This window comes from Aspergillus undulatus, assembly GCF_047715775.1.
Source record: "Aspergillus undulatus strain CBS 261.88 unplaced genomic scaffold BDV17scaffold_6, whole genome shotgun sequence".
Classification (NCBI taxonomy): domain Eukaryota; kingdom Fungi; phylum Ascomycota; class Eurotiomycetes; order Eurotiales; family Aspergillaceae; genus Aspergillus; species Aspergillus undulatus.
The window spans coordinates 204,039-214,030 of NW_027396610.1; the positions used below are offsets into that span (position 1 = coordinate 204,039).

General features: G+C 52.6%; 5 protein-coding genes across 5 annotated transcripts; 2 read left to right on the forward strand and 3 right to left on the reverse strand.

Moving 5' to 3' along the window:
* The first annotated feature begins 1,800 nt into the window (after positions 1-1,800).
* On the forward strand, positions 1,801-3,584 carry BDV17DRAFT_194539 (aldehyde dehydrogenase family protein). The gene is made up of 3 exons (XM_073755158.1): positions 1,801-2,395; positions 2,445-2,917; positions 2,967-3,584. Exons 1-3 carry the CDS (start codon positions 1,994-1,996, stop codon positions 3,490-3,492), a joined length of 1,401 nt encoding a protein of 466 aa, XP_073619176.1. The 5' UTR covers positions 1,801-1,993; the 3' UTR covers positions 3,493-3,584.
* On the reverse strand, positions 3,584-5,104 carry BDV17DRAFT_194524 (putative acid phosphatase). Its single transcript, XM_073755157.1, has 2 exons — positions 4,811-5,104; positions 3,584-4,749 (listed from the first exon to the last, which is right to left on the reverse strand). The coding sequence occupies exons 1-2, from the start codon at positions 4,997-4,999 to the stop codon at positions 3,676-3,678; spliced, it is 1,263 nt and encodes a 420-aa protein (XP_073619177.1). The 5' UTR covers positions 5,000-5,104; the 3' UTR covers positions 3,584-3,675.
* Positions 5,105-5,639: 535 nt separating this feature from the next.
* Positions 5,640-7,105, reverse strand: BDV17DRAFT_279586 (putative ribosome associated DnaJ chaperone Zuotin; the record flags this gene model as incomplete). Its single annotated transcript, XM_073759739.1, has 3 exons — positions 5,640-6,689; positions 6,737-6,877; positions 6,953-7,105. The coding sequence occupies 3 exons, from the start codon at positions 7,103-7,105 to the stop codon at positions 5,640-5,642; spliced, it is 1,344 nt and encodes a 447-aa protein (XP_073619178.1).
* Positions 7,106-7,314: 209 nt separating this feature from the next.
* Positions 7,315-8,405, forward strand: BDV17DRAFT_254246 (LYR motif-containing protein). The gene is made up of 3 exons (XM_073756745.1): positions 7,315-7,634; positions 7,701-7,877; positions 7,962-8,405. Exons 1-3 carry the CDS (start codon positions 7,559-7,561, stop codon positions 8,054-8,056), a joined length of 348 nt encoding a protein of 115 aa, XP_073619179.1. The 5' UTR covers positions 7,315-7,558; the 3' UTR covers positions 8,057-8,405.
* A 195-nt stretch (positions 8,406-8,600) lies between these two features.
* Positions 8,601-9,746, reverse strand: slt11 (Pre-mRNA-splicing factor ECM2; the record flags this gene model as incomplete). Its single annotated transcript, XM_073759740.1, has 1 exon — positions 8,601-9,746. The coding sequence occupies one exon, from the start codon at positions 9,744-9,746 to the stop codon at positions 8,601-8,603; it is 1,146 nt and encodes a 381-aa protein (XP_073619180.1).
* Positions 9,747-9,992: the final 246 nt, after the last annotated feature.

Consider the following 9,992-nt stretch of genomic DNA (forward strand, 5'->3'; position numbering starts at 1 on the left):
CCTCTCAGGACCCCTCCCTGGGTATTTGGGTTCCATAACACGAAAAGCGCAACTGTCATCACCCAAGGTCGTTCCATCCTTTGTACTGGGCAGCGTAATCCACTCAACCTCTGAGAAGGTACAATATTTTCCTCAAGCTTCATTCTCTGGCGCGCACATGCGAGAATAGTCCTGTGTATCTCGCTCTCGGCGTGATTGCGAAGCAGGTGGCAGATAGAAGCCGTGGGCTACTTAACAACTTCTTCGACAGAGTCAAGAAGTACCAGGCCTCGCTGGGTCCGGGAGGTAGTGAGAGCTTGATCAGGAATTCATTCTGGAAGGTCCATTGGAGAGTCAAGCACAAGGAAAGCTTGGAGGAGTTTCGAGGGCAGGTGGCGCGGCAGGTCCAGGCTGTTACCGTTCTGCTGGCCACTCTGAATATGTAAGTCAGGCTCAGGTGTCTTATGCTGAGGAGCTTACGCTCTGCAGTCATATCAATATCCTAAACGACCAGAAAGCACAGAATCGCCTGAAACAAGCTCATCGTCAGTTTGATGAGGTGAACTCGCAGCTCAAGCAGATTAAGGTGGTGGTTGATGAGAGTAAAGCCCTGACTGAAGTGCAGAGCGAGACTGCCAATAGGACCTAGTCAGACAATGCAGTGGAGGATGCTATTGTCTAAGATAGCGGCTAATAGTGATACAGAGACGTTGTTAATAGACTCAAGACAGCCATAACCAGTTCTCTGGGTATCTTCTGGTAAGTGGTTATACTACATGATCTCTCATCCATAGTATGTGCTACAACATTACAACATGCAATACTAAAGGGATATCTAGGTTGATCAGTTTCGACACCTGGAAGAAGATCACTGTTATGCATGACCAATTGGCTCAGAACGCCAACACTTGGTCATAGGCTCCTGTCATCTTCGAGGATGCTTTAGGCAGAGTCATTCCCATCCATGCAGACCTAGTAGATTCATGGGATGTGGGTCACCGCCTAATATGTTTTAAATACCAAAACGGAGACTGACAGCTGCAGATGTTCGCGGCCATCCTGACCACAAAGTTCCGGGACATGCCGGGCTTTGAGAATGTCTGTCAAGGCCAGTACGTTTTGGAAGACACTACTACCGGTCAAGTAGTCAACCCACAGATGCAATGGACGAGGTGCTTTCTCCCTGGCCGCCGCATTATCATGATCATGGTGTTCAGATCGGCGACCTCCTTCTTTGCGGGACACTGTCCCATCTGTCAAGATAATTCTTTGGTATTTACTTCAACATGCAGTACCCACTGGTAAGTGCTTGCTCACTGGTCATATTTGGGCTAACAGGTCGGTACCACAGTACAAACTGCGGTATTGGCTTTGAATGGGAACAAAAGACAAAAACACCGGAGCCTACGCAAGGGCCGCAGCCACCCAACCTGGAAAATAGCTCGCTCGATAAAGACAAGGTTACACTGTTTCGCCGCGCGAAGGTAGTTTCAGAAGAGGATTTGGGATGGTGGATATACTCCTTGTGTGGTATGTCGAATAACCCTGACCTTACCATCGGCTCATGTTCCTGTTGCGGCCATAGGCATTGTGTGCAGTGCACCAAATTCCGCAATTGATTGTCCACATCGAGGTATTACAGGCTGTATTGTCGCGTCGTGGTGAAGACAGAAAAGCTATCAACCAGCGATGTTGTACTCAGTAAAAATGTTAAAGTATGGAGGTGGTGGCGGTGCGGGGAAGGAGGGGTTGACTGAGCTCATTCAGGAACGTCAATCTGCCGGGCTCAGGGATTTGCCTCCTGCTGTAGATTATCTTTCAACAGGATTTGCCCTGAACTTACTTCCCTTGCTCAATTGTTGAAACAGGTGAAATTCAAGTTTTCAGTGCTGTGAACTGCAAAGTAGTGCTGGCTACTGGACACCTCAGGCTTACTACCCCACCTCTTATCGCCTTCTAAACGATTGCCAACGTCGTCATTCTATCCTCCTTCAATCCCTCATAGACCACCAAGATGTCGAACCAAGTCCGCACCCTTTCACCCTCCACCGGCAAAGTCCTCTTCGAGCACCCCGGCGCCACCGTCGACCAAGCCGGCCAGGTCGCCCAGGCCTCCGAAGATGCCTTCGGCACCTGGAGGCAAACATCCCTGGCCGAACGCAAGGCCCTCGTCGTCAAGGCATTGGAGATAATCGAAGCCAACAGGGAGACCCTTTCGCAGGAGCTCACCTCGCAGATGGGCCGCCCAATCGCTTACACCGGCGTTGAAGTCGACACTATGTGCAAGCGAGCCAGGTACCTGCTCGATCAAGCCGATGAGAAGCTGGCTACCATTCCTGGGCAGGCCGAGAGCGGATTCAGGAGATTCGTCAAGAAGGCGCCGGTTGGGCCTGTGCTTGTTGCAACCGCGTGGAACGTACGTACACTTACTTGCATCTGAGTTACGGCTTATTGAAGCTATGTAGTACCCCTACCTGATCACCATCAACGCTCTCGTCCCCGCCCTCCTCGCCGGAAACACCGTGATCCTCCGTCCTTCCCCACAGACGCCCCTCATTGGTGACCGCCTCCTGGAATACTTCAACAAAGCCGGTCTCCCCAAGAACGTGCTCCAAGTAATTCATTTTGGCGCATGGGAGGTCTTCGACGAGGTCGTCAAGATCCCGCAGATCAAGCTCGTTTCCTTTGTCGGGTCTACACAGGGAGGTCTCCGCCTCCGCGAAAAGACTGCCGGCCGCATCCTCCCGTTGAACCTAGAACTCGGAGGCAACGATCCAGCATATGTTCGCCGTGACGCCGATCTGGCCTATACTGCCGCGCAGGTTGTCGACGGCGCGGTCTTCAACTCTGGCCAGAGCTGCTGCGCCATTGAGCGGGTGTACGTGCATGCGGATGTGCATGATGCATTTATAGCTGAGGTGCAGAAGGAGCTAGCAACGTACGTTCCTATATCATTGGTTTATTGCATAAACTGATTATTATTGCAGCTACAAACTCGGCGACCCCTCGGACAAGGCCACAACCACCGGTCCAGTAATCTCCCACCAAGCCGTCAAGAACATCCAATCACACATTGACGAGGCCCTCTCCCGCGGCGCCACCGACTCAACACCGGTAAACCCTACATTCGCCAACCCCCCAAGCACAGGAAGCTTCATCGCCCCGCGCGTCCTCACAAACGTCTCGCACGACATGCGCGTCATGCGCGAAGAAACCTTCGGCCCCGTCATCCCCATCATGAAAGTCGCCAGCGACGACGAAGCAGTGGCCCTCATGAACGACAGCAACTACGGTCTTACCGCGAGTGTCTGGACAAAGGATATCAAGGCCGGCGAGGACTTGATCGAGCGCATCGAGGCCGGGACGGTCTTTATTAACCGCTCTGATTATCCTGCGCCGGACCTGGCGTGGGTGGGATGGAAGGATTCGGGACTCGGGTGCTCGCTTGGACCGCAGGCTTTCGATGCGTTTTATAATTTGAAGAGTTTTCATATTCGGGAGACGCAGGGTTAACTTAAACCTATACCTGTTTCTAGGGTTGAGAGCTACTATATACCTTTTTTGAGGATATAACATACATGACATTGATCTTTGCATTAGCAGCCGGTCATACACTTTCATTCATAATATCTCACATAATACATAACTACCCCCTTTTTGTCTAGCTCAGGACCGCGCACAATCCGGACCGGGGCCTTAGTTCTTGGTCTCCCCAGTAACATACCTCTCGCGCTTCCCCCCCTTGGTCTTTCTCGAGTAAGCAACCCCAACACTATTCCCACTCTGCACATCAAACGGCACCGGACTCTCATAATCATACGTAGGCTCAAGCCCAGCATACGTCTTCTTCACAACATCCAAAATCCCATACCCCCCCGAACACTTCCCCTCCGTAGCCGGAATCGGCCACTCATACGTCTTCTCGGCATAGTCGCCATTGGCCATGGGGCCCGGGTACGAAACATTAAGGTAGAGGTTTCTCGTATCGACGTCGAAATTCGTGTACCCAACCTTTTCGGCGAGGAAAGAGAGGAGGTTCGCGCCGCAGTCCCAGCGACCGAGCGAGGGGAGGCCGAAGTTTGCGCTTAGCGAGGAGATGATGGAGTAGTGCGTGTAGAAGGTGTTGTCTTCCTGTCCTACAAGGTGGGCGGGAACAGCGCCGCCGAGGAGGAAGGAAAAGATCTTGTTGCCCTTTTCGTAGGTATCGTTTTCGTCGAAGGTGAGTAGGATCAGGGTATCGTTTGTGAAGTACTCGTTGTCAAGCAGATGAATCAAAAAATCCCACGTCCAGCGCCCAGAAAACTCAATATCCGTGTCGTGTCCGTCGTTGGTCATGTTGGGGGTAACAAAGGAGTACTGCGGCAATCGACGCATTTCCAAATCCCGATAAAAGTCCGTAAAGTTCTTAATCTGCCGGTTCCGCGTTGCGTCTGCCGTGACGGAGTCAAAGAGCACAAGCGGGTTATGCTTGCGCACGTAGTCGTTATCACCAGATTCGCTCAAGAACTCGTACCCCTGGTAGCCCGGGTAGGGCAGGTGCTCTTGGTACTCGCCCCAAGTGATGTTTTTGGTGTCGAACATGTCGGCGATCGTGGACACGTTCGCGGGAATCTGGTTGAATTCGTCGTTGTCCATGCCGAAGGTGTCGCCCCCGGCTGAGGCGCAGTAGTTTGGCTCCGAGGGGTGCGTGACTGCCCACATGTTTGAGAGGGTGAGGCCCTTGGAGGCGAGTTTGGCAAGGTGTTTTTCATTGGCGGCGACGGAGTAGTCCTGGCGGTTAGTTAGTACCGTTATAACATTATATCGTAGCCAGGACGGATGAGGTACGTACTGTGTTCTCGAGCCAGATGTTGACGAATCGTTGGAAGGATTTGCCTGGAACGTTGGAGACGGGAGGATAGGGCTTCACTGTGGCCCGGGCAGCTTCGATCTCAGCCGCGGACGGGTTCTTCTCAGAGGAGGTCTGGGCTACAGCGAGCGACAGACCTCCGAGGAGGTTGACGAGGGTCTTGGTATACATGGCACCGAATCACAACAATAACTTGAATGGTAATTGAACGGTGTCGGAGACCTGTGAGCAGTAGAAAAAGCAGAGATCGTCGTGGGATCTTCCACTCTTTATATAGCTTCCCAGACACGTCTAGAGCTGTTGACCTGCTGACTGAGTACCGCGCTGCCATAGATCCATCGCTCATCGCCGAGAGATCCATCTGCCTCCAACTAGCAGAGTAATGCCCCCATCACGATTGGTTACATCGCGGTATAAAACGCTCCGCTTGACTTCGCGAGGTGTCGACTGTCCCACCTCGCGTAGCTCGCAGTGCTGCACGTTGCATATTTTCAAAGTTGAGTGGTTGTACTGGCCTCGAGGAACAGGAACGGGTGTGGGGGCGCTCGACCACGTGCGGGGCTTGGGGGCTCTCAGAGGTCCGGGACTGCACTTGGGGCACGAGGCGCATGCTCAAGCTTCCCAAGTCCAGATTGGCAGAGATTGGCAATGCTTATCCTCTGTATCTCGCACGTGCCCGGGGTTGTGCTTCCGGACAGACGTAGGCACTAGGCAATCCTGGTAAGAAACAGGTATACTATTAGAATCATTATTTCATTCCCTCATCGCATAGTCTATCTCTATCACTGCGCGTCTAGATCAGGCTGTAAATCTAAGCAAAGAACTTGGCGTCACCCTCCTTGGCCTTGCCAGCTCCAACGAGCCTCTTGAACTCCTCGGTGTAGACGTTCTTAACGGCAGCAGCATCCTTGCCCGCAGCAGTAAGACGCTCAGCCAGCGAAGCAAGCTCCTCATTGTCGATTTTGCCGTTGATAAAGTCGACGTCTGTAAGAACATTGTCGACCTGGGCGGCAGATGGCTCGCCAGACTCGGCAAAGTAGTTGACGTCCTTGACGGAGCCTTTGAGCACACGCTTGTTCTTCTTAGCAGCGTTCTTAGCGGCTTCCTTGGCCTTCTTCGCCTTCTCACGGTCCGCCTTGGCGGCCTCCTCGGCGTCCTTCTTGGCCTGCTCCTCGGCAAGACGAGCCTTCTCCTTCTCCTCGGCCAGACGCTTGGCCTCGGCTTCCTTCTCGAGACGCTTAGCGTCCTTGCCAGCACGGGCGGCCTTGCGGAAGTTCTTGATACGCTCGTCGAGAGCGGCACAGTCGTCAACCAAATGACGCAGACGGGCGGTGTCCTCGGTCTTGCGCTTGCGGCGGGCGTTGGCGTTCTTCTTCTCGACGTGACGCTTCTGGTCACGGTTCTCGTTGTCATCGGGAACATCCTCGTCGAGATACTCGAATGTACGCCAGCTGTCAAAGTTGTACCAGAAGTTGTAAAAGTCGTTGACCTCCTCAAAGGTGCTGTTCTCGTTTCCTAGTTGAGGAACAGGCTGAATCTTAGAGAAGCGGCCCTCGCTCTCGAAAACAGGGCCCCAGAGCTTGAAGAAGTTGCCCTTTAGGGTCTGCTTCTTGGTAGGGGGCTCGACATCGGCAGCCTCATCCACGGAGTCGAATTGGCGACGCTTGACGGGGTCGGAGAGAATCTCGGTGGCCTTTTGGATACACTTGAAGAAGCTGTCGTTCTCGTCGCGGTCGCCGAGGGCAGCCTTCTTGTCGGGGTGATGGCGGAGCACCTTCTTGCGGTGGGCACGCTTGATCTGGTCAGGGGTCGCACGCCAGCGGTGCTTGGACAGACCCAGAACGGCGTAGTGGTCTTGGCCCTACATTCATTAGTGTTGACCAGGCAGAACCGTGATGCAGTACAAACCTTCCAGTCCTTGGCATCACGCTGGAGCATCATGGGGTCCTCATCCTCGGAGATTTCGTTGTCCTCGTCATCCTCAGTCTTCTTGACGTTCTGCTGAGCCTGGATGCGCTCATCCTCAGAGAAAGTGCGGTGGTGGCGCTTCTGTTGTTTGTTAGCATCAAATCAGATTCGAATGCAAAGTTTCGCTGTAAAAGCACAGTTTCCGGGATAACGTACTCTGCGGGCATGAGCCAGGAAATGAGGGCCGACAGGCTCGAGGTTCCTCTGGGTAACGGCGGACAGCTTGCCAACGGCCTTGAAGTCCTTGTCGGCAGACCAGCCAGCGGTCAGAGCCGGAAGGGTGACGTTGATAGTCTGTGTAGAAGACATTTTGAAGCGAAGCGATGGGTTGTCTCGCGCTTCGAGTGATGAGATTGAGGTGGGATAAAAACTGATAAGTATCTAACCTTGACTTGCTGATCAACAGTGTGGAAATTCAAGTGGGCGATTTTTTTTCTGCCGCTACCACCCGCCTTGGCATCAGCCAATCAGTCATTGCATGTTTCGGAGGTCTTCGATGGCAAGACGATAACAGCGACTTACTCTGTACAATTTCTTCATCAGTTAGATCTCCTTGTTAGTGTCCGTCTTTGCAATCGCATTTCTTGTCTCTTTTGAAACTGTGGTTGGTCGTCATCTCGCCAACATATACAAGCACCCGTTCACCCATCTCCCATAACGCTCGACCAGTACGGATATAGCCGGCCAGAACATCAACACTGAATCGCCTCTTCAATTCCTCTAGACATATTTCTCCCGCCGTTGCATAATATCAAACCCAAAATGTCCGCCCAACCCGCCATCTCAGCGTTAAGCGCCTACCGCCAACTCCTCCGCGCCACCCGTATCGCATTCCAGAGTCAGTTTCCCAGTACAACCCAATCTACCATTTTGAAACCGCTAACCAAGTCTCCTCTCCACGCAGACGACACCCGCGTCCTCCTCGCAGCCCGGCAAGAAGCGCGCCAGAACTTCGAGAAACACCGTCGATTCGGCATCGACACGCCCATGCAGATCAACCACGCCGTCGAGGTAGCGAATATCCTGCGCCATAACATCGTGCAGGGGTCTAGAAAGGCGGGGGATGAAGATGCTAAGTGGGGTATGTATACTTTATTTTATTCCAGTGGACATGGTTTGGTTTGGTTTGGTTTGAGCGGGGGCTAATTGAATTGTCTGTAAACAGAACTCAACATCCACGAGGACATTGAGCGCGGCGATAACGACTCGATTAAGGTTGGGGGGAAGAATGTTAAGGTTGATAAGCCTTGTTCTTCATAGTCGTGGAATTTGGAAAGAATATGGTGAGAGAAGGAGCGATGTATAGTGTATAGTATGGAGTCGCATATGGGCAGTTGTATTATAGTATACCCAACTTTTCTCTCTCCTTTGGCGTTTTAGTGCTTATAGCGATAGAATTGGGATCTTGATTTGCTATAACAAGTTGGACTCATTCAAAACATAGGAGGGGAGGCCTAAGCTTATTCTATAGTGGTAGAGACTTGTGGCTGTAAACGATAACCATGACCGGTAAGACGAAGTGAGTTTAAAGTGTAGTAGTATAAGTAAAGGGAAGGTATTTTGAAGACGATGGTGGCACAAATTGGCCGGAAGCCTGGAGGGGTAAGTCGCCGGTTTGGTTATAAATTTTGCACGGGTATACTACAACTGACCTGAGTCAAGCTACAGCTGCTCTTGATACGAACGTTGACCATTGCTTGTTGACTTTTGGGTATTCATAGTAGTTATTTAAAAATGTACATAACGCCCGCTTCGAATGACATGAAGCCCCCAACCCATAACCTTTGCAAAAATAAGAGATAAATTAATCACCAGATAAACTCGAGTACTGGACCTCTCCACTCCCCGGCGGAGGAGCAACAGCCACGTTGCGAGGCCGCTGTTCCTTCTCAGTTCCTGCAGTAATGGCCCTAGTTTCCTGACCCGCGTTCCGCGGTGACCCTACAGCCTGACGACCTTCACGAGCATACTTCAACCGTTCCTCCCGATCCATATTATCCAACGCCTTGGGCTTACCCCACCGAATGCGAAGAGGACAGCCTTGAACGACAGCCTTGCCTTGACATTGTTTGGCAGCCGCTTCAGCGGCCTCACGAGTGGCGTAGTTGACAAAGGCGCAATGGGCGCGGTGAGAACAAATCAGAGACCGGAGCTGGCCGAACTGCACGAAGAAAGATCGTACAGCGTGCTCGGGGAGATCATCCTCGACACCGGTGACGAATAAAGATGTGATGTTCGGGTCTGCGGGCGGAAGAATATCTTCTTGCGATGGTGGCAGCTGCGCGGTGCCTGGGAATGGTCGACCCGGCCGTCCACCGCGCATACCACCTCGACCCCGACCGGGTAGTGTTGTCCCTCGTCTGCTCTCGCTTGTCCGCACAGGCCCTGGCGCGTTCCCGTAGCGGCTTTTGACAACGGGTGCGTCTGTTGAAGGTTCTGCCTCTCCGTCATCCTGCGGCGCCTCCAGCTGCTGCCGAGGCTTCCTGTAGTATGGTTCGCTGTTCGCAAGTCTCCGAAGTAGCTCGCGAGCTTTCTCATCTGTCTTTTCATATTCCTCTACCGCACCTCTGCCTTCTTCAATTTCCTTTTCGTGGCCCTGGGCGTAGTATTCGCGGTTGATCGAGCTCTCCGGACCAGGCGCCACCATCTTCAGCGCGGCATCACGAACCACAATCGGCAGACCGAAGGACAAATCGAGCATGCAGCACTGGCAGCAGTTTTTCAAGCGAGCACATGTCAAGCAGATATTCGTGCGCTTGGTGCGGGCTGTGCGGTCGGCTTTCCATCGGAATATGGTGAAGGGACGCGTGCAGATCTTGCATTCGGCGCCGTGGTCTTCTTTGAGCATCTGAACGTAGGGATTCTCTGGAAGGCAATTTTCGCAGACTGAGGGAAAGTCAGTGGACTCCCATCCTGACCGGTTAAGGTCCTGTTTGATTTGGGGAGGCATGTTGGAGTAATGACCAGATCTGTGAAAGCGGGCGAGGACAGAAGATGAAGTTATCGATAGCCTGAATGTGGCTGAGGCTGTAACAGTGTGGCTAATGAGGATGTGGCTGGTGCTGCAAAGCTGTTTTCACGTGATCGTATAGAATTGTCGGAACATACTGTCCTCCGGTACCGCCTGCCCCTTAGAAGTTTGACCTCACTTAGTCTTATATTAGTAAGATAAATATCTTAACATAGATAGGCGGCC

What these genes read in the sequence shown, in the direction of transcription:
- BDV17DRAFT_194539 (XM_073755158.1), top strand. Translation starts at nt 1,994, where the DNA reads ATGTCGAACCAAGTCCGCACCCTTTCACCCTCCACCGGCAAAGTCCTC. An exon ending in TTGTTGCAACCGCGTGGAAC is followed by an intron (nt 2,396 to 2,444) that starts GTACGTACACTT and finishes GAAGCTATGTAG; the next exon opens with TACCCCTACCTGATCACCAT. An exon ending in GTGCAGAAGGAGCTAGCAAC is followed by an intron (nt 2,918 to 2,966) that starts GTACGTTCCTAT and finishes TTATTATTGCAG; the next exon opens with CTACAAACTCGGCGACCCCT.
- BDV17DRAFT_194524 (XM_073755157.1), bottom strand. Translation starts at nt 4,999, where the DNA reads ATGTATACCAAGACCCTCGTCAACCTCCTCGGAGGTCTGTCGCTCGCT. An exon ending in ACATCTGGCTCGAGAACACA is followed by an intron (nt 4,750 to 4,810) that starts GTACGTACCTCA and finishes ACTAACCGCCAG; the next exon opens with GACTACTCCGTCGCCGCCAA.
- BDV17DRAFT_254246 (XM_073756745.1), top strand. Translation starts at nt 7,559, where the DNA reads ATGTCCGCCCAACCCGCCATCTCAGCGTTAAGCGCCTACCGCCAACTC. An exon ending in CACCCGTATCGCATTCCAGA is followed by an intron (nt 7,635 to 7,700) that starts GTCAGTTTCCCA and finishes CTCTCCACGCAG; the next exon opens with ACGACACCCGCGTCCTCCTC. An exon ending in GGATGAAGATGCTAAGTGGG is followed by an intron (nt 7,878 to 7,961) that starts GTATGTATACTT and finishes GTCTGTAAACAG; the next exon opens with AACTCAACATCCACGAGGAC.